Source organism: Colletotrichum tamarilloi (assembly GCF_030869305.1).
Source record: "Colletotrichum tamarilloi strain Tom-12 chromosome Unknown Scaffold_4.1, whole genome shotgun sequence".
NCBI lineage: Eukaryota > Fungi > Ascomycota > Sordariomycetes > Glomerellales > Glomerellaceae > Colletotrichum > Colletotrichum tamarilloi.
Genome location: NW_026849387.1, coordinates 968,654 through 994,460, shown reverse-complemented (window position 1 = coordinate 994,460; position 25,807 = coordinate 968,654). Strand labels below are relative to the sequence as shown.

The window sequence follows — 25,807 nt, the reverse complement described above, 5'->3', positions numbered from 1 at the left end:
ACTGACCGTCAGGTCCGTGCTCCATGGGTGGGTCTGCGACTCGGTCGACGGGGCATCAGTTCTTCCCGACGAATGACAGCAGGTGTAATCAAATGGTTCCGCGAACACCAAGCTATCCCCAGAAACCCGAGAGTAGGTTGAAAGCCAGGACCGGAATCGAATTGACGACCGCCGCTCTCGAATCCGAAGCGAATCCCCACCACTCAATTGAGCACAGCACACCGAAGCCATGTTGTCGGCATCCAGACGAGCAGCGACGAGCGCCCTGTCGCGGCAGCTCCGCGTCGCCTCGAGACCGTTTAGTGTGTCGACGACGGTCCGCACGACCGAGAGACCCGCCGTCGTCGAGAAGAACGAGGCCGCGACGCCCCAGGTCGCCGACAACACCGTCCCCGAGACGGTCGGACAGGCGCCGAACCGGTCGCTTGTCTGGTCGCGCAGCCAAAAGCCCCGCGCCGAGGCCATGACTGGTCCGCGGTTTGAGCAGACTGATTTCGCTCTCCAGGTGAGCTAAGCGACGCCTGCGACCCCTGGGACTGAGTGGAGAGGGTTGAAGAGATGTGAGGACGATGGAGGATGAGGAGTCGAATGGCTTGGAGAGTCAATTGTTGGAGCTTCAGCTGCTGAAGAGGGTTGGGAATTCTATCGAGAATCAGGAACTGACGTGTGTCTCGACGACATTTGTAGCCACAACCTCACTCCGCGATGGAGCTCGTTCACAAGGAGCCCGTCCGGTGGACTCACGCCCGCGTCGTGGCGTGCGATGGCGGCGGCGGACCGTCTGGTCACCCTAGAATCTTTATCAACACTGACAAGCCGGAGATTTCGAGCTGCAACTACTGCGGTCTTCCTTTTGTAAGTTGGATCCGACATATCCTGCTATCTGTACACCGCAACGAGTCGAACAACGGGGGAGCTAATTGATGCAATGACTAGGCCAACGAGCACCACCGCAAGCACCTCGAATCCCTCCCCGAGACCTCGTACCCCCTCGCATAGAGCCGGCAATAGCTGTGGATGGTGGAACGGGAGTGTTTGGCAACGGCAATAGCAATAGCGGCAAGGGGTCGCCAGCTTTGGGATGAAAAGAGAGAGCGATTAGACACCATGTGCTGTGCGACGGGCTGGAAGCCGTGGGCTGTGTAGATATAGCAGGATCAGAGTTGCTTCGGGTTAAACCAATTTCACAATTTTCATTCAAAGATGAGCAGATTTTTGACGTCTCGGATTTTGAGGCGTTGCTGAGGTGCAGAATGACTGCCCTCCTGAAGCATCGGAGTCCAAATGGCTTGACGCTGTGGACGTTCGCTGTTGAATTTACAAGCATCGTATGAAGGACGTTGATGAGATGGCCAATGCGGATTGTCATCAAGATTCATGGCTTTCTTGGCCGTCCCAAGAGCTAGTTATGTTTACGAAAGATGCGTTAGAAGAGGTTGCTGGACAGCGACATGACACAGTTTAACACTCGTCATGGTGCACTGCAGAAAGCGCCTTGGATTTTACCATGTTTTGCTGCACCATCAACTTCCATGGGCATTGATTCACTCCAATGAGGCGACGGGACACAGAATCCAATACGAAAATCAGAAACCGTTGACAATGATTTTCAAACAGTTTGCTTTACTCAACAACCCAAAGGGTCCGAGGTCATGGTAGTATTACTTCCTGCATCTTTTGCGTGCAGTACCGTGCCTCTCTCCAGAATCGTCCAATCTGCTGCTTTCCCAAGGTAATCTGACCTCACTTTATCCATCAAACCTGCCCCACCAGATTGGAGACCAGCGCGGCGCCCGCATCATTTTCCACACTCCAAGCACGACCACAATGTCTCCGACGACACCACAAACCAACCGTAACCAAACCTCACAGACGACGACCCTACTCATCCTCTGCTTCATCATTATCTGCCTCTTTCCAAACCTATTTCACTTTCTCTGGAACCTGCCTCTTACAGCCCTAGGCTACGCATTCTCAACAAGTAGCAGCAGCAGCAGCAGCTCAAAACCCCCACGTCATACCCCACCAACTACAACAACCATGACGGGCTCCTGGTTCCAAAAGCAGTTCTCCCTGCCCGCCCGCTCGCGCGGCTCCTACCTCATCACGGACGAGATCGTCGGCGCCCTCCCGGAGCTCAAGAACTACAAGGTCGGCATCCTCCACCTGTTTGTCCAGCACACGAGCTGCGCCCTCAGCCTCAACGAGAACTGGGACGACGACGTCCGCGCCGACATGAGCGACGCGCTGGACCGCATCGCGCCCGAGGCGGGGCCCAAGGGCCAGGAGCTGTACCGTCACAGCGCCGAGGGTCCCGATGACATGCCGGTGAGTTTGGTTTCTTTTTAATCTTTTGGTGCTACAGTGTGGTGATCTGATACCATGTGTCACACATAGGCTCACATCAAGAGCGCTCTCGTTGGCGCGAGTGTTACCATCCCGATCAAGGATGGCAAGTTGGTAAGTCTGATCACAGGAAAAGTCGAAATGGGGGATTTCCGGCTCACTTACATTGTCTAGGCTACCGGAACCTGGCAAGGAATCTGGTACCTGGAGTTCAGAGCCAGCAAGCACCAGCGCCGCCTGGTGGCCACCATCCAGGGAGAGCCCAAGGCGTGAGTTTCTTAGGTGTTATGCAGATAGACTGAGAACATGGAATGGAAAAAAAAACGTCACCAATCCCACTTCCAAACAATGAATACCATTCTATGTGGTGTCGATCGACGCAAATATCGCGTCAAACCTGTTGTACAGTCCTACCGGTCTACTTATGGCACTTTTGTGACCTACGCCAAAACGCCTCGCCCCTGATCCCTTTTCGTGAGAAGCCCTTCCTCCCTTTCTGTGTCCGCATTTCGCGCGACCCGCAACTCTTACTGCTGCTGCTGCTGCTGCTGCTCGCCGTTCTCTTCTTCGTCTCCCTTGGCCTCCTGCATGTCCGTGTCGTCGCCGCTCGCCAACACCTTTGTTCTCGGAACGTATCCTTCCGGTGCACTCGCGCCGGGCGTAGCAGCGACGATGTTGCCGTTCTCGTCGACGAACTCAAAGTTGTATCTGCTGAGGAGGTGGGGGATCGCCGAGAGCTGGGGGCCGTATCTCGCCGTGTTGTCGTAGAGCTCGAAGAGGGGGACTGCGAGGAGTTTCATGTTCTTGGGGACGCTAAGCACCTCTGTTGGGGGACATGGGTTAGCAAAAAGTGTTGCTGCTGTTGCTGTCAAGGGTTTTCATTAACATACTGCTCTTGGGCAACTGGATAAAGTAAAGCTTCTTGCATTCCTTTGGCCGAGTCACATGCGCCGGAACAAAGGGGTACATGAAGGTCTCAAAGTTGGGCCGCCACCACTGGGCCAGGCAGTCGCCAACCTGCCAGTCAGCGGGCTCCTCGCCCTCGCCGATGCGGCCGACGGGGGCGAGGCGCTCATCGAGGCGGGCCTTGAACCCTTCAACCTCGTCGTCCTCGGGGCGGAGGTAGTCTCCGGGGAGCTTGAAGAAGGCGTTTGCGATTTGCAGCATGAGGATGTGCGGGTGGTTGTGCTCGTGGCAGACGAGGATGCCCTCGCAGGTGCGGCGCATGCCGTGCTGGGTGTAGTGCTCCTCGAGGCGCTTGAGGCGGGCGATGACGGAGGGGTCCTCCTCGGGCTGGGTCTCCTTGACGCCGAAGGTATAGTTGGAGAGCGGGTAGAGGCGGATCGTGTCTGGTTGGTTTGAGTTGAAGGAGAGGGGGATGATGGGCGCGTGGCCCGATTGCAGGGCCGTGGTTGTAATTGTCGACATTATGGCTGTCGTCCCTATGTGTGTGTTCTTGTGTGAGTATCGTGGGATGCGCGCGGCGGGCGGGAAATGCTTGTAGGAAGGTTTGTAGCTGATAACCAGGTTCGGTCTTGGGAAGGAAGGCGCGTTGGACAGGGCTGGGAAAGCTGAGCTAAAGCACGTAGGTGTTGGAGCTTCCACGATTCGACTAGGAGGCACGGGCTGGCTAATGGGGAAGGCGGTGGGGGCTGAACCCCTGATACCCCGGCCCCACCATCCGGACCTCCTTCACCGAGGAAAGCGGCCCAACTCCGACGACACGCCTTGCTGTATTTTGCACAGCGAAGCATGAGTTAATTACTCCGTGCATTTATCCCACCACTTATGTCTGATGAATCGAGCCTATTCAACAAGAATATTTGGAACTTTTATCCCAATCATATTCTGGAGGACTTCCGTGCCAAATGAAATGAAGCCCCTGCCCTTACGTACATACGGCGCGTATATTACTGTGTTCTCCCGCCAATATTATCGCAAGTAGCAGTGGCAAGCTACCTTAGTTAAATCCCGAGTTACAAGTGAGAAATCATGCATTGCTTGCATGACCGGTACAACTATCTTCGTGGCTGTCTCTCTCCTTTTGCTTAGGATACCTGGATAAACCAATAAGATGTCAGTAGCCTGAATAAAGTAACACGCCTCACATTTTACAATTTCTCAAGGACATGAAAAAACTAGGTAACTTTGAATTCAGGCAGCCTGATTATCAGCTAGGTATGTGTTTAAGAGTAATGTTTCCCTCCCAAGCCGAGTCGTCGGCGCATCTCAAACGATGCAGTAACTTTCTGTCTCATAACTTCTTAGAACTCCAGCTCCCCCAGCTTAACTGAATCCATGAAATGGATTTCAGACTCCCCGAACACACAGCTCATTTTCTTCTTCCTTTACCAGCCATCTTCTTCTTCAGTTCTCGCAGGCGTGTAACGGCTCTGGTAAGCACGAAAAGAGCGTATGGGCCATGTCCATCCATGTTTTCGCTCGCATTTCGCTTTATCGCCATATACTCGCTCCTCTCTTCTCCTTGCTCGCCGATGGGAACAATGATACCTGCATATCTGCAGAGAATTGCATTGAGTATCATACGGCAAGTTCTGCCATTGCCATCTAGGAATGGGTGAATTTGGACAAATTCCAGTGAGTACTTTGAAGCTACAGAGAACGGGTCGATGAAGCCTCGTGTTTCGGCGAGTGAGATATCTTCCTTGAGTTGCTCGCAGAACTCTTTCATCTTGCGCGGCACGAATTGAGGAACTGTGAACATTGTCGAGCCAGCTCCAACTGCAACATCCCGATAGATGCCGCCATATTTCTCAGGTGCAACGTCATCCATGCCCTCTTGGACGATTGGGATACCCTTGGTGAGGATTCGATGTGTTTCTTTGATGATCTCCTCGGTGAGATCTTCTTGCAATACGACAAATGTATGTATGAGGTATTGAAAAGCGCGCGCGTGCTGAATGATTTCTCTTCGTCCCCGGAGAACATACTGCGCCGGCATGTCCTTGAGATTGCCTTCTTTTCGATACATCTCCAGCAATTCGCTTTCGTACTCAGGAGTACGCTCAGGAATGTCGGTGACATCTTCGCCGGAGAAGATCTTTCGGCAGAGGTGAACTGTGATATCCCAGCCAAGACCAGCTCTCTCAATCATGTTAGAGCCAAAGATAGCACGAATTATCGCTTCGTGTGTCTCTTTGAGTATCGTATCTGCATGATCGTTCTCTGCTGAATTCTCTTGTATTGCTAGAAGCCAGTTTGAAGCTTTTTCGAACAGCTTCTTTGGATTATCGTCGCTTGAATATTGTAGATAAACGTCATCGGCTCTGATCGTCATAGAAAGAGTTTCTGAATTCTCTTTCTGATCATTATCATTCCAAGATGATCTCACCGGCCAGCCTCTTGATATGGTGGAGTGGAAGTGTTGGCGCATGATTGTTCGTTCTATTGGGCTTGTATTAGGTGAGGGGATAACCACTCGGGGGATTTCAAGGCCGAATAGATCGCGAAGAGACTTGCGTCGATTGTGTTTCTTCTTTGGTGAAGACATACTGAGGATCTTCATATAATAGTCAGCAAGTGTATCTCCGAAAGAAAGAAAAAGCGTGAGTCAATCTGTGAAATGCTATTTTGCGGAGATAGCTTACCTTGACGGAGTGCGTAGGTTGTTCGTTCTCAGGTAATGTGCAAAGAGAAAGGAAGTGGGATTTGAGTTTGTAGTCAAGGTGCGTATGCAAAGAAAGCAGAGGACTTTTGAATTCTCATCAGGGAAGGAAGAAGCCCGCGAGGTTTTGCATGGTGCTTTTTGGGAAAGAATTAACCAGGCCGCAATTCGTCATTGGTGTTCTGAGAAGTCCTGAATCCGGCAAGAGCACTGCAATGAATGCTATCCTGGACGAGGAAAAAGTTCCTCTCACCAACTGTATGCGAACCTGTACGGTCGCCGTTGCCAAGATTTCGTGCAACGGCTCCAATGATACTGCTAAGAAGTATCGCGCCGAGATTGAGCTCGTTACTCAGGCTGAGGGGACTGCTGAGGTCGTTGCCCTTCACCGCGACATCCTTGACAACAGGGGCAAGCTCTCTCCGGACATCAAGAATGCGGACAGCGACGCTGGGATCGCATATTCCATTCTGAAGGCCGCCTACCCACAGCATACTGATATGCAACTCAGAGATGTCGATCCTGTTGTTCTTGCCAATTTTGTCAAGGTGCGAGAGGTGATTGGCAAGACCAAGGTGATTGAAGAAGCAGAGTGCGCTCCTTTTTACGCCGGAATCTCGGCCTTCGTGGAATCGGAGAAGAAGCGAAACAAATCTCGCACGGAAGGCGATGGTGCTGAACCTGAGGAGCTGGAGATGGCCTACTGGCCCCTCATCAAGGTCGTGCGGGTCTTCCTGAAGTCAGAGGTCGTTTCTACCGGAGTAGTCATTGTGGATTTGGTACGTGGATACAAACCTCTACGTTGATATTGCTACTGACACTAAAATAGCCTGGAGGACGCGACTCGAATGCTACTCGCGCGGCAGTCGCTGTACGTTGATGGGCGACAACTTCAAGCAACAGCTCAAATACGATGGCGCGCACAAAAACATCACCTTCATCTGTACCAAAGCAGAAGACATTTCCCTGGATGAAGCGGCCCCGAGTCTTAGCATTGTAGACCTCATCGCGAAGGAGCAAGAGCGCAAAATTGGAATGGAGAGTGAAATCGAGCGCAAGAGGGGCGAACTCAAAAGCCTTGAGCTCCAGAAAGCGAGCGCTCAGGAGAAGTACAGCATCATCGGCAATGACTTTGATACTTGGCATGGACTTTACAGACAGGTTTCCAAAGGGCATACGACCTTTGCTTCCATGGAATCTCCCCGCAAGAGGAAGCGTTCTCGGCCTCAGCGTGAGAAAGAGCCTGCAATTGCCAAGAAGGTGAAGAAAGAGCCTGGTCAAAGCGACACAGACGAAAGCAGTGATGACTCGGATCTCGATGCTGTTGAGTCTGACGACGATGACTTGGAGGGTCGCCCTGAGCCTTTTTCAATCGAGGAGACGCGCAACAAGCTTGAAGAGCTGAAGGCGTCGAAGAAGGCTGCCAGGGAGGAGCGGAAGAAGATTACTCGGCAGATGACGCAGATCAAGAAGGACATCAGGGACCTCAGCAAGCAGCGTTCGGCTGTGAAGATCCAGATGTACCGCTACTGCATCCAAGGACGCAATGATTACTCCCGCCAGGCGATCAAGGAGGACTTTGCGTTTGGTCTGAAGGAGTACGTATTCATACGGACGTCATCCAAGAAGGGCATCACTAACAAAAATGTCTGATTTACAGGTTTGATGAAGAGCTTCTCGCCGAACAGGAGGGAGAGATGCGAACTCGCCAGCAGGTTGAGGTCGTGAGCCCCGATTATGAACAGATTGGTAGAGATTTACCAGTCTTCTGCATCAGCAGTCGGGGCTACCAGCAGTTGAGAGGAAGGATGAAGAAAGACCATCGTGTTGTAGGCTTCACTTCTCTCGATGATACTGGGGTTCCTGGTCTTCGTGACTACACCCTCGAGCAGGCCGCGGCTATCCAGGCTAGCCACTTTCGCCATCATCTCAGCGAGATATGCCGTCTTCTGGGGGCCCTCGACCTCTTTTTTGCAGGGGACGTCGCTAACCTCAAGCTCTCCGAAAATGAGAAGAAGCAGGAGACTCAGAGCTTGGGAGTTGCTTTGACCAAGCTAAGAAAGGTACCCGCGAAAGCGATCATACTGCAAGCCATTGAAACATTACTAACTATGTCTCCAGGCCCTCGGTGAGGCTGTTACAAAGTGCATGGAGGATTGCAAGTCAGTCGTTAAGGTGAAGGTCCTGAAGAAGACCGGCAAGGGTGCCGTGAAAGCCTCTGACAAGGCCGTTACTACTGCCGAAGGCTGGGGTGCGAAGCACGATGCCGGAGGTCTTCGCTATGGAACCTGTAAGGCTACTTGCCGTCGCTAGTAAGTCCTGCCTCGTGACAACCCCCTTTAAGAAGCGTGGCTCTAACGTAAAGCAGTGGCGTATTCAAAGGCGCAGCGGGTGCCCGTGACTTCAACGAGGGTAAGCTCTGTCTACTATGATTTGTCTGAACCGAGGGAATCTAATATGCAGCAGATCTTCTCAAGCCTATGAAGAATTATACTGCCCAGGAGTGGGACTCGGCCTTCAATGGCCGCTTGCCTGAGAAGATTGCGACACTTGCCGCGTCTTCCAAGCAGCTGATTAACTCGTTCCACGAGCGCATGAAGGACAGACGGTTTCTTGTCGAGAACAACGATTTAGTGAACGGCTTCCTCGTCGTGATTCTGGCCGCACAGAAGGAGAAGCTCGCTCATATAGCTAATGAGCACCAAAAGCTGGTCAAGACCGCACAAAAGGACGCCAATCGTCTTTTCGGCCCTGTTGTTCAGCGAGCCATGAATGAAGCCTACCAAGGCTGCGTCGACCTGAGAGGTGAGCGTTGCGAATTCTTGGAGGCATACAGACATCAAGCTAACCGAGCTCAACTCCACAGGAACCGGATCCTTCCTTCTAATGAAAGACCTCATGAAGGAACATGTCGAGTCCCAGAAGTCTACCATGTTCAAAACCGCCGCCGGAGATGTGGAGAAGGCCGCCAACACAATGCCGAGCACCCTTGAAAAGACAATCCGCGACGACACGAATGGAGTTGTGAACGCCATGCAGGAGGACTACATTGGCCTGATTGGAGAGGTGGCTACCACGGCTAACTTACGCGCCCGAAAGATCTTGAGCCCCGTGCTCCGTGACTTTTACATGAAGCTGAATGCCGCCCTGGATCCTATCGAGGAGGAAATCGTCGTCCATGAGCCCATCGATCTTGAGCTCGACATGGGAGATGGCAGTGACGACGAATACCGGCCCGATGAAGATATGAGTGATTGATCACGGGATTATTGACCTTGCAAGGGATGTGACATTGGAATCTGTCTTTTGACCCTATGGATTGCGGGATATGGGTACTCGGACTTGTTGCTTGATGATACTTGCTCTTCGATCAAAGCACGCTAGGTCTCGGTATGAAGATTCTGAGGGGCTATGGGGTAACCGCCTGCTTAGGCACCGAGATAGGATTCTGATAGGAATAGAATGTATGAACAAGGAAACACTGCGCAGATGTGATGAAGCCCACCGATCGAGCGGCAATGACAACCACTCTGAGGGTTGGAAATTGTCTCTCATCCGCTAGACTGCGGTGATAAGCAGCGAGCATTTACACACGAGCTATTACGTGTCTGGTCTCCCTTGCTTTACTCAGTGGATGAATTCTTCGTCGCCAACGTCGGTAGTTATCAAAGTATCATCAAAAACAATCTCCGGTTCGAGCGTACCTGGCTGCAGCCGGCGAAGTAAGTGTATGTAAGGTACGGCACGTAGCTACCAACCTTACTGTCTTACAACTCCCAGGTGCCCATAAACAAACCTCGGAAGCCGAAGCAATTTTCATGAGACTGCTTTCACTATCAATCGCTCGATGCCTTCTCACCTTAGTGAGAATGTCATCAATAAAAGCAGATAAACAAAGACCGGCCAATATGACATAACAAACACCAACGGGACTCAATTCGGTCGGTTCCGAGCGCCCGGCGGCCGAAGAGGCCGCGTCCCCGGATAACCCTTGCAGGCAAAGCCGTTGAGAACACGGCAGCGGCTGCGGTACGTAACACGATAGCACGCGGGAAAGGCTCATAAAGGCCCCAGGTCAGGACAGGTAGGTATGACCGCACCGTGCAGCGGTTGACAGCGGGAGAGCGGCGGTGCCCGCCTAGGAAACTCTCCGTTCTAGAGCGGCCAGACGGGACCTATTTTTCTGCAGTACCTAGGCACGGAAGAGACATACAGACGTTGATCAGGCGGCGCGAGCAGAGCAAAACGGGCCTGGGCAAAGGAGGAAACATGACTGCTCACACCCGGCAATTGGGATGTTTCGTCTCGTTGTGTGGCGTGGGCTTTCCCATTGGTGTTTTAACTCCATCTCTTATAGGTAGATACACCGCCATAAGCACCCGCCACTGAGACGTTGCACTCGCATATTAACTGGGCATTTCTCGGTGTGACCAAGGCCATGAGGTTTTCCCACCCTGCGCCCCCAAATACTCAATGCGCAATGCGAGCAGCAAAAAGTCCATACATTGCCGTGTAAGCGAGAGAGCATTGCATCACCACCCGCGTAAAATAAATTGGAAAAGAGGTACAGGCAAGGGTGGGATGAAGTGGGACCGCTGTTGAGAAATGCGAGTCATCAATAAGTCCGAAAGGCAAGGCAAGGGAAAAAAAACCTCAAAGTCTGTTTTTTTTCAGCTTTGGGGATCTCGTGACAGTCGTGGAGCCCGATGTCCCCGTGGAGGACAAGTCACGGGGTTCCGGGACCGGTGAGAGGGGCGGCCAGTCATGCGCCGCGGGGGTGACGGCCGCGTGACACCCTAAGAGCCGGACTCGGTCAAGGAAAGAAGGCCAACGTCCGGCGGGGGTGAAGGAGGGGAGGGCCACGGGGGTGTTCGAGTCTCGACGTAGGAGGTTCCCTTGCCCGAGGCAACCACTTGGCACCACTTGCTCGCCAACGAACCTGAGCAGGGCGGCACGGCGCAACACTACGTCGCCCAAGAATGCCACCTTATCTATGTACCAGCGGAGGTGTCTAGGAAAGTATGTCGGAAAGTCAAATTCTATGCTTCCCACCTTCTCACCCCCATCCATGCTGGCGACCTTGTCCCGTCGTGGGGCCTTTCTTCGTCAATGACCTTTGACGTCGATGTGCCCCCTCGTTTTTTCGAGTTGTACAACGGTGAAGCCTGCCAATGGACGCCGCTCTTCTTTGTGTTGGAGGGGTGTTGCGCGGCTTCTCGTCTGAAGGATAGGCAAGATAAGTCAAACACAACTTCATCCAAAACAGACCCCGCGTTATCAGCGAAAGCTAGAGCCAAATTGATGTCGTTCTCGGGGATACTGCATAATAGTTTGCTGGAGCAGTTTGGCAACTTGCGATTTGTGTTTGTGAGCGGCCGTCTCGAGAGGGTGACCTGTAAGCGCGTGTAAGTGTCATGGAATGACCCACAGTTCGTAACCGCCCATCATGCCCAACCATGGCCGCAATACACGACAAGCCACGAGAGGCTTTGATTGATTGCGGATTCGTGAGTAGACGTTGAGAAGGGCATTGCCGGGTGCCGAGATCGGTTGTTAGCTCGAGGGTTGCAGCAATCGTTGCGACAGTTGCTGCTAGGCTATGGATTGAGTTGAGTTTTTGGCCTTCTTGATGGATTGTCAGGTCAGGGTGCCAATGTCATGGCCAGCGCAGTGCCATTGCGGAGCTGAGAGTACTTAGTCCAAGTCTGATGCTGAACGGGGATCGGCGGTTTTTGGGAGGCTTGAACCACTGAAAACCTAATGCGACTTGGTAGGAGCCAGAACACGAGCCTGTCGGACCAGTGAGGTGTGACAGAGAAGACAGCTCATGGCATAACTGAGTGATAGAAAGGCACATGAAGAGATTTCCATATGCATGTCAGTGCTAGGGTAGAATGCAGCGAGACGGGACGGGGTGGCCGACGGTGGATGGAGTCTGATGGAGTTGGACTAGGCATTCAACCGTTCAGACTCTCAGACTCTCAGGTCCGGTCATGTAAGTAGCACAAAGTGCCTGCAGCTGCCGGGTTCCGACTCCCAGGTTGCGTGGTTTGAGATGAGAAAAGAGAAAAAGCAATGAGCAAATTAAACATGTTCTGGGGGAGAATGGCCACGTGCCTGTCTTCAAGAAGCAATTCGATGTATGGTTCGGTGAGGAAAGCGCCGTTGACACCCGAATGACATGAGGCGTCCAACGTCCAACGTCGAGGGTCAAACGATGCGTGGGATCAGTATTGCATAATACGAAAGCAGGCGCAGACCATCAGCACCGAGAAAGAAGCAGCCCGGCAGACAACCAGCTCTCTGAGGGGTTTTCATGCCCCGGGCTTGACTCTTGAGAGGCAAGAGCGACTGCAAGGCTTGACTCTTTCCAACTTAGAGGGGACTTACTGCAGTAGGTTGTAAGGGACGAGGCAGGCGTGGGAGGGCAAGGGGAAGGAGAAGAGGAAGGGGGGGGCTACCTGCCTTAATCACCCCTGTCTGCTTGGCAATGCCGGTACGTACCTGCCGCCCACCCCGAGATTCCAAGAATCGGAAGCCCGCGCGAGCGCCCACCCAAAAAGATTCCATTTGGCTTTCCATTGCAGAGAGACGGGGGGGAGACAGAGGGGCGGAACCTCCCAAAAGGCCATGTCCCACGTCTTCCTTTTCGATGGTGAACCACGCATCCGACCCGACCCAAAATCCAGACAGCGGGGATCGGGGACACCATCTTTGAGGGTGTTCTAGGCCTCACAAGTACATATTCCCGCCACAACCACCACAGAGATACTTGCAGATTGGCACTCCCGGGTCCTGCTCCTGTACCGCCCAAAAGAATTAACCCACATCCATCGCACATTGGATTTGCACATTTGCACATCGGCCGCTTTGGACCGACCACACACACAACACACGCACACCCACCACGCGCTTGACTCCCCATGCACAATTCATCTCTCGTGTCTTTCTGCACAAACTCCCGCAGACAAGGCACCTACGCAGTATCCCTCCAGTCTGGTCTTACCTTTGGGTCTCGCTTGGATTGACTTGTCCAGTCCAGGTTGTTGTCTTGCCCAGTCCTGGCAGGTTTTTATCTAATCTTTTCTATTTACCTCAGATTCTGGCCTGATCCGAGACCACAATCCAATCCACACACCCCTCCCCGGGCCCCCGACTTTCCTATTGATCATCTCTCTCCGCGGGGAAGAGAGACACACGCACACACACAGAGCACCGCACACCACACAACCACACACATTCGCACACAGAGAAACATTCCCCAAACGCGTTCATCTGCAACCTGAACCTCTTTCTCTCTCTCACTGTTTAACTCCATCGTTTTGCATTACTAGAGGATTACTGCAGTACATATAAACGCTACCCTACCCTCGAATTCCGCACTATTTAACCTCAACCCTTTTCATAAGTCTCCTATCCTTTCCTCTATTCTACCCTCTCCCTCGTTAAAGGATCGCTAAAATCGCAGTTTTAATAGCTTATTAATAAGCTAGTATTACTATTTAAAAATAAATAACTTATTCTTATATATAAGTACTAGGAGTCTTACTATTATAAAAATAGTAATAAATATACTAAAGTACTTAAGAGAGCTTTTTAATAAATTTTTAATACTATTTAAAATAATTATCCTTAAGCTATAAAAAGAAGCTAAGGTACTATATTAATACGGCCCTATTTATTTTATTAATATTAATAATACCCTTCTTAATATAAGATATATTAATAATACTCTATAATTACGTTACTATACTTTATAAATCGTACTTAATAATAGCGAGGATTCTAACGTTTTTTTTTAAATCTTTTATTAAAGTCGTTATTATAAGGTTAATTTAATTATTAATATTTTAATAAGTATTTTAACTTAATTTAAAAGCTCTTATAGCTCTTAATAAGAGGCTTTTAAAAAACTTATAACTAGACTTTTTATTTATTATAAGCAAAGCTATTATAATTAAAACTATAATAATTAAAGCTATAATACTACTTACGGACCTTAATAATAAGTAGTTAGTAATATAGTTATCTTTTTTTTATAATAAGCTTAAAAAAATATCTTAATTTAAGTACTAAGTAAGTATTATACTATTTTATTAAAACTGTATTCTTATACTTATAACTTAGAAAGAATTAACTTTCTTTGATAACAAGGTACTCAGAACCTCTTTCTCTCCTTCCGCCGCCGCCCACCCCAGTGTGTCTCTGTCAACACCCTTTGCGCCTGTGCGCCTCTGCCTCTGTGCCTGTGGTCTGGACGCAACCGTAAATCGCCCATCCCGAACAAACATTGGACGCCGCCGACCATTTCGCCGCAACCTCGACCCAGACGCCTTGCGTCATGCCCACGCCCAGGAACCCATTGGCCCACCTCCACGCCCCGATTCCTGACCCTCGTTCGTCTAGGTATCGGTCTATCCCCTAGTCGCCGCTACCGCTACCGTTGTCACTGGCACTCTCCGTCTTGCAGTTCCTGTTGCTGCCTCTGCCGGCCTTGAGCGACATGGTTGACATGGACGATGCGACGAGGCTCATCGGAGACCTGCATCAGAAGCTAGCCGACCTCGACCACAAGGTTGCAGCCTACCGCCAAGACATGGCCCTCGAGTTCCATAGATACTCCCGCCAACTGCTCCAAAACATCCCACAACACACCAAAGCCGAGGTTGCTCGTCAAGTTGCCGCTTCCTTCGACAACTACTCAGCTCTACGCCCTGCTCTCGGCCAGAGTCTCACAACTCCCCTGCGAGAAACTGACCTGCCTGACTCACCGCCGCCACCACCGTCTATCAACGATACCGAAAACCTCACCGAAGGCCACAGCAATCCCGGCAACCCCCGCGAACCTCCGCCGCCATCGTCCACCTCTACGTCCACATCCACGTCCACGCCCCCATCCGTCCTTCCCTATGCCGGCACCGCTGCCCTAACCTCACCCGACAGCGTTTATGACCGGGAAAGGGATAGGGGTTTCCACGGTCTCTTCACCCCAAGCTATCTGCCCCTGCTGGATAGCTCACACGAGACTCCTGCTCCGGCAGCAAATCAGTCACCAATCCTCTCGCCAGCTTCAACCTCTGCTGCTACTACTACGCAAGACGACATGGGTCGTCGCAAGTCCAGTCAGACTCGGGAGCAGCCTGCGATCCAGGTGTCGGTCGCCGCGACCCAGACGCCTGAGAGGCCGAACCACGAACGCCGGGCGACTGATGACACGACGTCTTCTGGAGCTTCGGAGCAGAGCGAGTCCAAGGTGCGCCGCAGCGCCTTGAGAAGAAGCTCGAGTGGAATCAAGCCACCTGCCAGCCCTAGGCGAGTGCGCTTCGAGTTCGAAGGAGGAGAGGTGCTGCCTACAGCCTCACCCCAGTCATCGGAGCCGTCCCTCGTACAGTCGCACACCCTTGCCAACTCGAGGTCACCGCCTCCACCAGAAGATGAGTCAATGAGCGTCGAATCCTTGCTGGGCCCAGACGAAGACGACAGCGGCCTGCCGCCAAAGAAAGTCTCTTCTTCACAAGCACTTCGCGCTCTTTCTCGAGCTCCCTTGGATGCTAATACAGTTTGGACCGTTGTAAATGCCGAAGCCCAGGATAAGGAAAATGGTAGTATGGCAACATCGGATTCAGAAACGTCATTGCAACCGAGCGACAGTATCGGAACACTCCCGAAACCTCAATCACCACCAAAAACCACCTTGGTCGAGCGCAAACGAACCCCCGAACCATTGCGGTCTGCTTCTCCAGAGAGAGTCAGCCGGAGGGATGATGATGAGGACAGTGACGGCAGCTCTTCGGATGACGGCTTTCTCGCCATGGCAAAGCCAAAGTCCTTTGCCAACAAGAAAGCAATTCTTTCACCGTTATCACGCTCACCAACTAGAACGGCCACTGCGCCTTACAGCCCTACTCGAGACAAGTCAGAGTCGCACAACGAGGATAAGTTGGTGACACAAAACGATGGGCTGGACGACGACGATGACGACGATGATATGTTCCATTTCGAAGGACTTAGTGCGCCACCAAAGCCCCGAGCTCGACCAGCTCCGATACAGGAGGAGGAGGATGAAGAAGAGGAAGAGGAAGAAGCTGAGTCGAATGGGCCAGTTACCCAGACCCTATACTCGACCTCGCCTGCTGTGTCTATCCCGAAGCCAGTTGAGCCAGCGATTCCGGCACATCTCATTTCAGGCTCGGTTGGATCTTTCAGAGGCCGCCCTGTTATCATGCCTGTTGTGAAGAACCCTGACGTATACCAACAGGCAGCATCGCTCGGCGATGTCAGCAGCTTCATCGGAGGACTGGACGGACGCAGCGGCGTTGACGACGGGGATCTCAGCAGTTACCGTGCCAGTGTCGGGCAGGCATTGTTTTCGGGAACTCCACGAAGTCTGACGGAACGAATGATGATGGAGGAAGCACAGAGTCAGAGACGGGCAGCAGCGCAGCGACCTCAATGAGGGTAACGCGTCACTGCGCTCTTTTCCCTCCGTTTATGTATATGTTACGGGTATGGGCCAATTGTAGAGTTCCGGAAGTCTGTACATAGACTATGCTTCGGCGTTTAGATGCATTATGGCTGGGCAACTAGGAGGGTGTGGCATGCCGAGGCCTTTGGCAGGATGGTTTGGAAGGTCTAGGACGGTGGCACAGGCATCATTCGTACATGGCATACCCGCATCATGGTAGTTTATAAACCACAAAACAAACGCCTACGGGCTGTTGAAAAGAGACAGGAGGATACATTCGCACTGCTTGATTTGATGGAATGGTGAAGGGTGGATGTCGGCTCAACCCTCGTTCTGGTCACGGCATTGGGGTTCCTCTCGGGCTCTGTCAGATCGGGCTGTTTGGGACCCACACCAAAGCCCGGACGGGACCTGAGCAAGTGGAAAAAACCTGCGCCGAGCCTCCGACTCTCCCGCCCAATCCCCGGGCACGTCCAATCCCGCTGCAGATGATTCCCAGGTGGTGCAGCTGGGGCCAAATGCAAGAGCTCCCATCCCATCATCCCGCGAGTCAACTTTGCCATCGTCATCGACTCCCAATTGCACAACCACCACAACCCACGATCACCACGCAAAACAGTCATAATGGGCGGCCTTAATCTCGAAGTTTTCAAGGTGAGATTCAATTGAGTTCTTGTCCCCATTGATCCCGTCCTGCACAACGACTTCAGAGACCTCTTGACTGACATGGCGCCACCACCACAACAGTTTGGCATGTATGTCATGTTCCCGATCGGCGTCATGTACTACTTTGGCACGAACCTCGACAACCGATTCGCGGTGCCCGAATTCTGGCCCAAGGCCGAGCACTCGCACAAGATCCCCTTTGACCGCGACGAGATCAAGAGCGAGTACATTCGTCTGGCCAAGAGACAGCGGGCGTTTGACGAGATCAAGAGGGAGAGGGAGGCTGCGCAGGCTGCGCAGAACCCCGCGGCTTCGAACGCGGAGCAGTCATGAGGGTGTTTAGTCACTCATGGACGGAGAAGAGGCACATTTTGATTTCGATTCACGCCCGGGACTCAACATTTGAGAAGGGGTCCGAACGGATCGAGATTTTGCGCTGTATCATATAGGCGTTTTGGGCGGTCAAAAGAAGAACGTTCTTGGGCTTTGGGAAATTTGTCGTGCGATTTAACGCGGAGTTTTGGGCGGAAAGGATATCATTCCTGGGGGTTGATTCGGATTCTCGGGTTGCACCCCCGACAACGCCCCTCTGAGGATTCTATCACTAGTTGTATTATGTGTTTTTTTTTCTACATGTTGTACACGAAATTATGGTATCCTACAACAAATGTACATCAACATCCAAGAGTCGGGTATATAAGTCCCAATATCTACGAGTCGAGGTTCTCCTCGATGCCGGACCACTGCTCCTCCGGGATGTCGCCCCGCGTGGGGTTGCCGTACACGGCCTGCACCTCGGGGAACTCCTGTAGCGCGGCCAAAAGCTCGCTTAGCGTCGTGGCTTCGAGTCCTTCGTCAATCTTGACCTTTGTGTCCTCGTTTGCGTTCCAGATGATTTCGGAGCTGAGCAGCTCGAGCTCAAACTTGGGGCCCACACCATTGACGACGGCATTGGTCATGTTGGGTTGCGTCCAGACGACAAGGTTGCCCTCCTCGTCGGCCTCGAGGTCCTCGGCGCCGCACTCGATGGCGTCGTCCATAATGTCGTCGATACCCACGGGGGCACCACCTTCCTTTGCGGCAAAGACGACGCGGCCTAGGCGGGTGAAGAAGAAAGTGGCGGCGTTGGCGGTGCCCTTGTGTTTCTTGACGAGGACTTTGAGGTCTTGGAGGGAGCGGGCCTTGCTCTCGGTCTCGACTTCGATTATGAGGGCGACGCCGGGCGGGAGGATGGCTTCGAGGGTGAGGGATTCGAGGGAGGCGCCTGAGGCGGAGCGGCCTTGACCTCGTGCGATGGCGGAGTCGATTACGGCTTTGGGGACGCCGTCTTGGACAGAGGGTTAGCTAATTTGTGTGCTCTGTGGACGAATGCGGGTTTCTTTTTGTGAATGGGGTACCTTTCTTCGCATTTGCGACTGCTGTGACGAGTTGAGGGTTGTTGTCGGTTCCGTGTACTACGTGGCATTCGTAAGCTTTTGCGATGCAAGGGCCGGTGGTGCAACGTGGGACGCACGCCTAGAGTACAGGGCAATCGTCTTGGAGTGCTGGCTGCGCATGTTGTTCTTTTGCGCGTCGGCGGCGCCCTTCTTGTGCTTGATCTTGGACCACTTGTTGTGCCCGCTCAATGCGGCGGGCGTCGTCGAGAGCGGACGCAGGCATTGGCAGCAGAACGTTGTGGTGGTGGGCTGAGCTCGAGGTCTTGGGATGGCGGTTTGAGGGACGACGATGGCGATGCGCGATGCGATGGTCCGGACGGGGCCGAAGGCGAACGGGCGCATGGTTGATAACGGAAGGGTATATGTGGCGATCTCGCCGGTAGGTTATGGGTTCTCTAGAACGGATTCGCGGCCAAAGTCTGGAGCTTTCAATGTCTTGTCTGGTTCATGTCATGTTTCTGACCGGAACACACTTTCTGCCACACGGACGGGCGGGAGCGATTGGGAGCTCGGAGCTTCCTCGAAAATTAAGTGGACCCATCCGGTCCGTCTGATGTGTGGCTGCTTATTGGTTAAACCCTTGACTTTTGACAATTCACACTTTGAGGTGGTACGGCTGAGCCACAGCTGGCGCCTCAAAGTGATATGTCATGGCTCTCGTTCCCCCCTGATGGAGAGCTTGGGACAGACCCGCAGGGGGGTAGCCGCCCCTAATTCCATGGGGCTCACCTTGAGCCATCCTGTACCTGACCGCATGCCTGTCCTGTCCCTCAACCTGTCCCCAATAACCCATCCCACCCTTCGACAACACATCCGACGAAAAGGGAACAACAGCATCCATTGAACAAAACACCAGAACTCCCCCCAAGTGTGTGCGCTCGACGGCGTAACTTCACACACAACCTCCCCGTCGTCCCCAATGTCGTCGACAGGAGCCCCCAATGGCTCCAACGGGGACCACGCGCAAGCAGCTGCCTCGCCCAGGCCATCGACAGCTGCATCGGGACCACCACAACCACAACCACCCCCAGCCGCAACGACAGCTACCGCGGCAGACTCGTCAGCGACATCGACCCCCGAGCTCGACGTTTCGAAGCTGCAGTCCCTCCCCGCCGAACAACAGGAGCTTTTCCTCCTGACCTTTGTCTCGACACTCTCCAAGCACGTCCTCAGCCTCCCCGCCGACGACTGCACCGCCCAGCAGTTCTACCTCAAGAAGGAGATCTTCCAGATCATCAACCTTCCCTCGCCGCAGCCGAGCCGAGTCGTCAGAAACAATCTGGGAAAGTGCCTCGCCCACATCTTTGGCCATGGCGACAGGAAGCTCCTCTTTGAGACTATCAATGATCTAATTGGCATCATCTCAGGCGCCAAGTCCAAGGCTGACGCCGGCCCGCGCACGAAGCACGCTGCTGTCGCGTGCCTGGGAGACGTCTATGTATCCGCCGGTGACAGTGCCATAGGCCTTCACCAGTTGGCCTGCGCTACGCTCATCAAGCTGCTCAAGTCGTCATCCAGCAATGCTGGCCTCCGTGCTGCGGTCTTTGTGTCCCTGGCCAAGATTGTGAAAATGGTGGAGGGAAGCGTGGACGAGAACGTCGCCAGGGATATCTTCAAGCAGTCGCGCAGCTACGGCACTAGCGACAAGGGCTCACTCGTCATCGTTTCGGCGTGCCGCTGCCTGAGAGCCCTGGTTCGGCACACACCGTACTTTGAGAACTCTAGCGACTTTGAGAAACTGCAGGCTGCCATCTGGAAGGTCGTTAATTCATCGTCATCGCAAGTGAGGCACGCAGCCGCGGAAGCGCTGGCCGAGGCCATGGTCCGCGGGTACTCAGAGGCTGGAGTGGCGGAAGGCGCTCCCATGACATCAAAGGCGTCCAAGAGGTTTTCCAAAAAGCCCCTCAAGCGCACAGGTACAGCAGCCAGCATTGTTGCGGACGAGGACGACCTGCCGACGTCGCGGCCTGGAAGTCCTGCCCCTGGTGGAAAGAGGACGCAGGATCTTGCGCTGTCTCTGGCGGAGATTGGCAAGATACTATCCACGCAGTATGCCAAGATGCCGACGTCCAACAGGGCGAGAGCCGCGATCGGCGTCTGTTATGGCAAGGTGCTCAGAAAACTGGGCGAGAAGACTGTGGAGGCGAACTACCTCAGGATCCTCGAAAGCTTGACGATTGATATTTCGGGAGCGCCTAATATTCTCAACAACCGCTACCGTCTTCTCATCTCGAGGCGCATCGTTGATACAATCCTCCAGGACATCATTGGAAAGAAGATCTTGGGCGAATCTGGGCAGACTGCGGCGGCAAAGTCGATTATCAATGACATTCTGAAGAACTATCCCCAAGCCCTGACGGAGCGGCCCGAGCCGTCGAAGCATACTCTCATCGCCGCCCTCGGCGCTGTGGCAGCGCTGATCAATAACTTGGGATCCGCTGCCAACAACTTTGCCGAGTCTTGCCGCGATGGCCTCTTACAGGTTCTCCAGCACCCCAGCTATTCAGTCCAGGTGCATGCTTCGGCGTGTATGAAGGCTTTTGTTCTGGCTTGCCCGCAGCAACTCCTGCCCTGCTTGTCGGTTTGCATGAACAGCTTGAGCAGAGAGCTAGCTCTATTGACGAGTGGCCGCAACTCTCCTCGACGATGCGTAGGATTCGCCCACGGTTTGGCGGCAACACTAAGTGCCAGCCCCGCGCGACCTCTGCATGGTTCCGTTGACATCAACAGCCGTGTTCTGACCATGGCTACCAACTTGCTCAAGTCAAGCGGTCAGTCTGAGTTGAGGGTCTCGAGTACTCAAATCCAGGTCGCCTGGATTCTCATCGGTGGTTTGATGTCGCTCGGACCGAATTTTGTCAAGATTCACCTTTCTCAGTTGCTCCTTCTGTGGAAGAATGCGCTTCCGAAGCCATTGTCAAAAGACAACACTGCGCACCGGAGTTTCTTAGAAGCTTCTTTCTTAACCCACGTCAGAGAGTGTGCTCTGGGGTCTATTCTCTCGTTTCTGCAATTCAACAACCGCTTGTTGACTGTCGATGTCTCCAAACGCATAGCAACGATGCTCCAAAACACGTCCGCATTCTTGCGAACGCTGCCTGCGAGAAAGACTACCGACGATGTGGCGCAGAGGCTGACGCCGGCATTGCAGCTTCACGATCTCGATATGATGGTGCAGCGTCGGGTTCTGCAATGCTACATCAAGCTGGTCAACCTTAGCCCGGCTGGTGGCAGTGAGGCCCTTTTGCAATCCAACCTCCTCACAATCGCGATATCGCTGTTTGCGGACCCCGAAAACTACTCGGTCAACTCCCTCAGTGCATCAATTGCCAATGCCGCGGCCACGTTCGAGACTGTTTGGGATGTCGGCGACAACTCTGGGTTCGGGATTACAGGTCTCATTTCCGGATTCAAAATCAAGAGCCTGCCTGGCCAGCAGGACAACTCAATAGAGGGAACGCCCTTGGAACAGGATACCCCAGAGGAGGCCATTGACAGATTATTGTTGTCGCCAGTTTGCGGCACTTTAGAACATGACGCATCTCTTTTGTACGTCGGCGACACTGCCTCGGAGGCGACGAATCCAGACCCACCAGCTACGGAGGTCATCAATATGGCTATCCAGCTGTTCGCGTTCGTGTTCCCACTCACGCCCCCTAAGGTACAAGAGAGTGTGCTTGAGCAGGTCAGAACCTTCATGTCGGCCGGTCCCCTGTTGAGAGACCCGGGAAGGAAGGCGGCTATGAATGTCAATGTCTCAGTTGCCATCTTGTCGACGTTGCGCGTGGCGGTGAAGGAGACTCAATCTTCGCCTGGAAATGTCACCAATTTGGCCGTGGAGAGGCTCCTACAGGATATGCTGCGGGATTTCGTTATTGATGGGGACCAATATGTCCGGAGCGTTGGGTATGCTGCGGTTGCTAGGCTTTGCAATGCCTGCGGTAACGCCTTCACCAACCACGAAATTAAGTACCTTGTCGACACTATCGTCAGTAACCGAGAGCCCAGCGCTCGAGCTGGCTGCGCCATGGCACTCGGATCCATTCAAACCAAGGTCGGCGGCATGGCGGCGGGCTACCACTTGAAGACTATTCTCGGTATTCTCATGTCTCTCTGCAATGATCCTCATCCCACCGTCCATTTCTGGGCCCTGGAGGCGCTCGCACTGGCATCAGATGCGGCTGGACTAAGCTTTGCCGGATATGTGCCTAGCACGCTCGGAATGCTGGCGCAACTCTACGTCTCTGATACGCACCACCCGGAAATCTCGTCTGCCATTACGATGAACCTCGAAATGGAACTCTCCACCCCTGCCGCCATCACACGATGCGTAGACTCTCTCATCAATGTTCTGGGCCCAGATCTGCAAGACTCGACCAAATCGAGAGAGCTTATCCTTAACCTGGTCAACCAACTTCAAGAGGAGGATGACTTGCTGGTGCAGCGTGCCACTCTGAGTTGTTTCGAGCACCTGTCACTTTACGCGCCTGGCTACATGCATTTTGAGGACTACGTCAAGCTACTTCAGAAGTATCTCAGATCGGAGTACCCGATCTTGCGCGACGTCGCCGTCGATGGCTTATACAACATCATGAAGAGAAACCCCAATGACGTGATCAACGCTGCTGAGAAGGGCTTTGAAGATCACCTGTGGCTGGTGCTTGATACCGCGCCAACACATGATGGTATCAGAAACATCCTAAGGAATTGGATGCGACAGACTTGTCTGACTGATACCGGCCTCTGGCTTCAAAGATTCCAGACAGTGCTCAAGATGACTAGGGCCAAGGCCAAGGAAGAGTCCGACGTCGGGCCCAAGAAGACGGGCGGATTGCCGGATCTACAAGACGAAGAAGTGGCTGGCTTTGCAGGCACTGCGAAGGATGATCAAGATAACAAGGCCGGTGCTGAAGTCGAGCCTCTCCGATGGCAAGTTACGACGTTTGCCATCAGCTGCATCAACGACATGTTTGTCCTCATTGCGAAGGACGTGATGACGAACGGCGAGTCCGCTGCGCAGGTAGCGCTCCAGAATAGGATTGGTGATGTCGTCCGCATGGCCTTCTCCGCGTCCACGTCTAGCGTCCTGGAGCTACGCGTCTGGGGTCTCAAGATCATCGGAGCAGTCCTCAAGATGTTTGGAAGGACGCCTGACCCTGACTTTGATGAGGCCATGCTTCTCGAGCAGTACCAGGCCCAAATCAGTTCCGCGCTCACACCTGCCTTCGCCGCGGACTCGTCTCCTGAGCTCGCTTCTGAGGCTGTCAACGTCTGTGCCGGCTTCATCGCCACGGGCATCGTTACGGATGTTGATAGAATGGGTCGCATCCTCAAGACTCTGGTTTCTGCTCTGGAGAATTTCTCCAAGGAGAACGAGAATGCTGGCATTGGCGAGCTGAAGGGCCTCAGCTCCAATGCGCAAGTAATGGTCAAGATGTCCGTCTTCTCGGCCTGGGCAGAGCTACAGGTGGCCAGCTCGGAGCAGAAGTACCTGCTCGATGTGCTGAAGCCTCACATTGGAACATTGACGCCGCTGTGGCTGGAGTCGCTGCGGGAGTTTGCCCGGTTGCGCTTCGAGCCTGACATTTCAATGACACTTGGACCCCCTTCATTGTCTGGCAGTCTCGATACTATTTACGCAGCTCTGAACAGAGAGACTCTGCTCAAGTTCTATCAAGAGTCCTGGCTTAAACTTGTCGACGCTATTGCGAGCTTGATCGAACAAGACAGCGAGTTTGTGTTTGATGCTCTCGATGGAAAGGAGTCTGAGGGGCTGAGCACGAACGGTCACACCAAGGGACCTGACATCAACTACCGCGACGAGCCGGTCGCGTTCTTTTTCGTCCTGTTCGGAATCGCATTCGAGGCTCTAGCTACGCGCCCGGGTCAAAGTGACTCGTTGGCCACCCAAGAGCAGAACCTGGCCATTCTGCAGGCCCTCAAGAAGATTCTCCACCCGAGTGTATCTGGTCATGCAATTTACAGAGAGGCAATCTTCTCGGAGACTATGGATTTGCTTGACAGACTGGTGTTGACAGAAGGACTCGACGTGCAAGGCGTCATTGTAGAGATTGCAAGGGCACTCTGCGTTTCCCACCCCTCGGCACGCAAGAAGGACTCTGGCGATGACGGTGATCTGTCAGACGACATTGATCAGCTTTTCGAGCTCACACGCATCATCGTCCTGGTCCTAGCTGGCCTGCTCCCCAACCTCACAGAGGCAAACCAGCCCGGCCGTCACCAGATGACTGAGGAAGCCGTGCTTCTCATCCGCTCATCCCTAAATGCGCTCGTTGATGCTGCCGAGGTCTTCCCCTCCATCATCAAGACCGACCTTCACGCCTGTATCATTCACATCCTGGCTACCATCCTTGCGACTCCCGGATGTCAGGAGGTCATCGTTCCGCAGTCGCTACCCACCCTCAAGCGCTTCGTCACGAGTATGACGAAATCCCGCAGGGCGAGCAGCGGCGAGGACGGCAGCGGCCCGTCACCCACGGATGTACAGCTGCAGGGTTGCCTACGCCGATTCCTTTCGATTTACCTTAACGCGCAGAAGCGAGAGGTGCCAACATCCCTCACCTGTGTCAAGAATTGTCTACTCGCGAGCACCATCCTATTTACGGGCGGCACGAACCACCTGGCGGCGAACGATGCTCTTGTGGCAAGATACCTTGATGAGGTGGTCGACTGCCTGACGGATCGCATGGTATGTAGTTATCTGAAGATCCCTTTAACGCATCGAGATATGTGACTAACATTCGGATGAAACATTAGACGGCCAAGATCGCTGCCAACTGTATCAGGTCGCTGCTTCTGCAGGGCAACCCTACTCCGGCAGACCACACCATTGCGCGCTACCTCCTCCCGCGCCTCGTCGCATTTGTGACCAACACGACGCCAGAGGACCCGGAGAACGCCCGCTCCATGATTGCGCACTCGCTGAGCCAGTACGTCGGCGTGGTACCCCGGGACCGCGTCCCCGTTGCCATGGCGCTCGTCCTGCCGACCTGCCTCGCGCGTGCCTCCTCGGAGGGCGAAGACTGCTACAGGGACACGTCGGCACGGTTGCTGGAGCTGGCGGCCATTGACCAGAACGCGTTCCGCACCGTCGTGGCGAGCATGAGCGACGGGCAAAAGGCCTTCTTGGAGGAGGTCATCCGGTGGGGACGGCAGCAGGGGCCTACGGAACAGGCCGCGAGCGGGGTGACGGGTCAGCCGAGCATCGCGTTGAAGATGGACTTTGGAGGGTGATATGTGATCAAGTTT

General features: G+C 53.5%; 9 protein-coding genes across 9 annotated transcripts; 6 read left to right on the top strand and 3 right to left on the bottom strand.

Annotated features, from left to right (window-relative positions):
* Window positions 1-229: 229 nt before the first annotated feature.
* Window positions 230-999, top strand: CTAM01_01984 (zinc-finger domain-containing protein; the record flags this gene model as incomplete). The annotated part of the gene is made up of 3 exons (XM_060518024.1): window positions 230-505; window positions 688-855; window positions 937-999. 3 exons carry the CDS (start codon window positions 230-232, stop codon window positions 997-999), a joined length of 507 nt encoding a protein of 168 aa, XP_060387558.1.
* An 828-nt stretch (window positions 1,000-1,827) lies between these two features.
* Window positions 1,828-2,619, top strand: CTAM01_01983 (uncharacterized protein; the record flags this gene model as incomplete). Its single annotated transcript, XM_060518023.1, has 3 exons — window positions 1,828-2,328; window positions 2,398-2,460; window positions 2,521-2,619. 3 exons carry the CDS (start codon window positions 1,828-1,830, stop codon window positions 2,617-2,619), a joined length of 663 nt encoding a protein of 220 aa, XP_060387557.1.
* Window positions 2,620-2,873: 254 nt separating this feature from the next.
* Window positions 2,874-3,774, bottom strand: CTAM01_01982 (cleavage and polyadenylation specificity factor subunit 5; the record flags this gene model as incomplete). The annotated part of the gene is made up of 2 exons (XM_060518022.1): window positions 2,874-3,169; window positions 3,237-3,774. 2 exons carry the CDS (start codon window positions 3,772-3,774, stop codon window positions 2,874-2,876), a joined length of 834 nt encoding a protein of 277 aa, XP_060387556.1.
* A 904-nt stretch (window positions 3,775-4,678) lies between these two features.
* CTAM01_01981 (fic/DOC family protein) lies at window positions 4,679-5,857 on the bottom strand (the record flags this gene model as incomplete). The annotated part of the gene is made up of 1 exon (XM_060518021.1): window positions 4,679-5,857. The coding sequence occupies one exon, from the start codon at window positions 5,855-5,857 to the stop codon at window positions 4,679-4,681; it is 1,179 nt and encodes a 392-aa protein (XP_060387555.1).
* A 329-nt stretch (window positions 5,858-6,186) lies between these two features.
* CTAM01_01980 (uncharacterized protein) lies at window positions 6,187-9,229 on the top strand (the record flags this gene model as incomplete). The annotated part of the gene is made up of 8 exons (XM_060518020.1): window positions 6,187-6,750; window positions 6,801-6,842; window positions 6,875-7,569; window positions 7,632-8,034; window positions 8,093-8,283; window positions 8,340-8,383; window positions 8,438-8,776; window positions 8,838-9,229. 8 exons carry the CDS (start codon window positions 6,187-6,189, stop codon window positions 9,227-9,229), a joined length of 2,670 nt encoding a protein of 889 aa, XP_060387554.1.
* A 5,245-nt stretch (window positions 9,230-14,474) lies between these two features.
* On the top strand, window positions 14,475-16,427 carry CTAM01_01979 (uncharacterized protein; the record flags this gene model as incomplete). Its single annotated transcript, XM_060518019.1, has 1 exon — window positions 14,475-16,427. The coding sequence occupies one exon, from the start codon at window positions 14,475-14,477 to the stop codon at window positions 16,425-16,427; it is 1,953 nt and encodes a 650-aa protein (XP_060387553.1).
* A 633-nt stretch (window positions 16,428-17,060) lies between these two features.
* On the top strand, window positions 17,061-17,435 carry CTAM01_01978 (uncharacterized protein; the record flags this gene model as incomplete). The annotated part of the gene is made up of 2 exons (XM_060518018.1): window positions 17,061-17,090; window positions 17,184-17,435. The coding sequence occupies 2 exons, from the start codon at window positions 17,061-17,063 to the stop codon at window positions 17,433-17,435; spliced, it is 282 nt and encodes a 93-aa protein (XP_060387552.1).
* Window positions 17,436-17,812: 377 nt separating this feature from the next.
* On the bottom strand, window positions 17,813-18,880 carry CTAM01_01977 (uncharacterized protein; the record flags this gene model as incomplete). The annotated part of the gene is made up of 3 exons (XM_060518017.1): window positions 17,813-18,429; window positions 18,500-18,556; window positions 18,616-18,880. The coding sequence occupies 3 exons, from the start codon at window positions 18,878-18,880 to the stop codon at window positions 17,813-17,815; spliced, it is 939 nt and encodes a 312-aa protein (XP_060387551.1).
* A 577-nt stretch (window positions 18,881-19,457) lies between these two features.
* Window positions 19,458-25,792, top strand: CTAM01_01976 (uncharacterized protein; the record flags this gene model as incomplete). Its single annotated transcript, XM_060518016.1, has 2 exons — window positions 19,458-25,247; window positions 25,316-25,792. The coding sequence occupies 2 exons, from the start codon at window positions 19,458-19,460 to the stop codon at window positions 25,790-25,792; spliced, it is 6,267 nt and encodes a 2,088-aa protein (XP_060387550.1).
* Window positions 25,793-25,807: the final 15 nt, after the last annotated feature.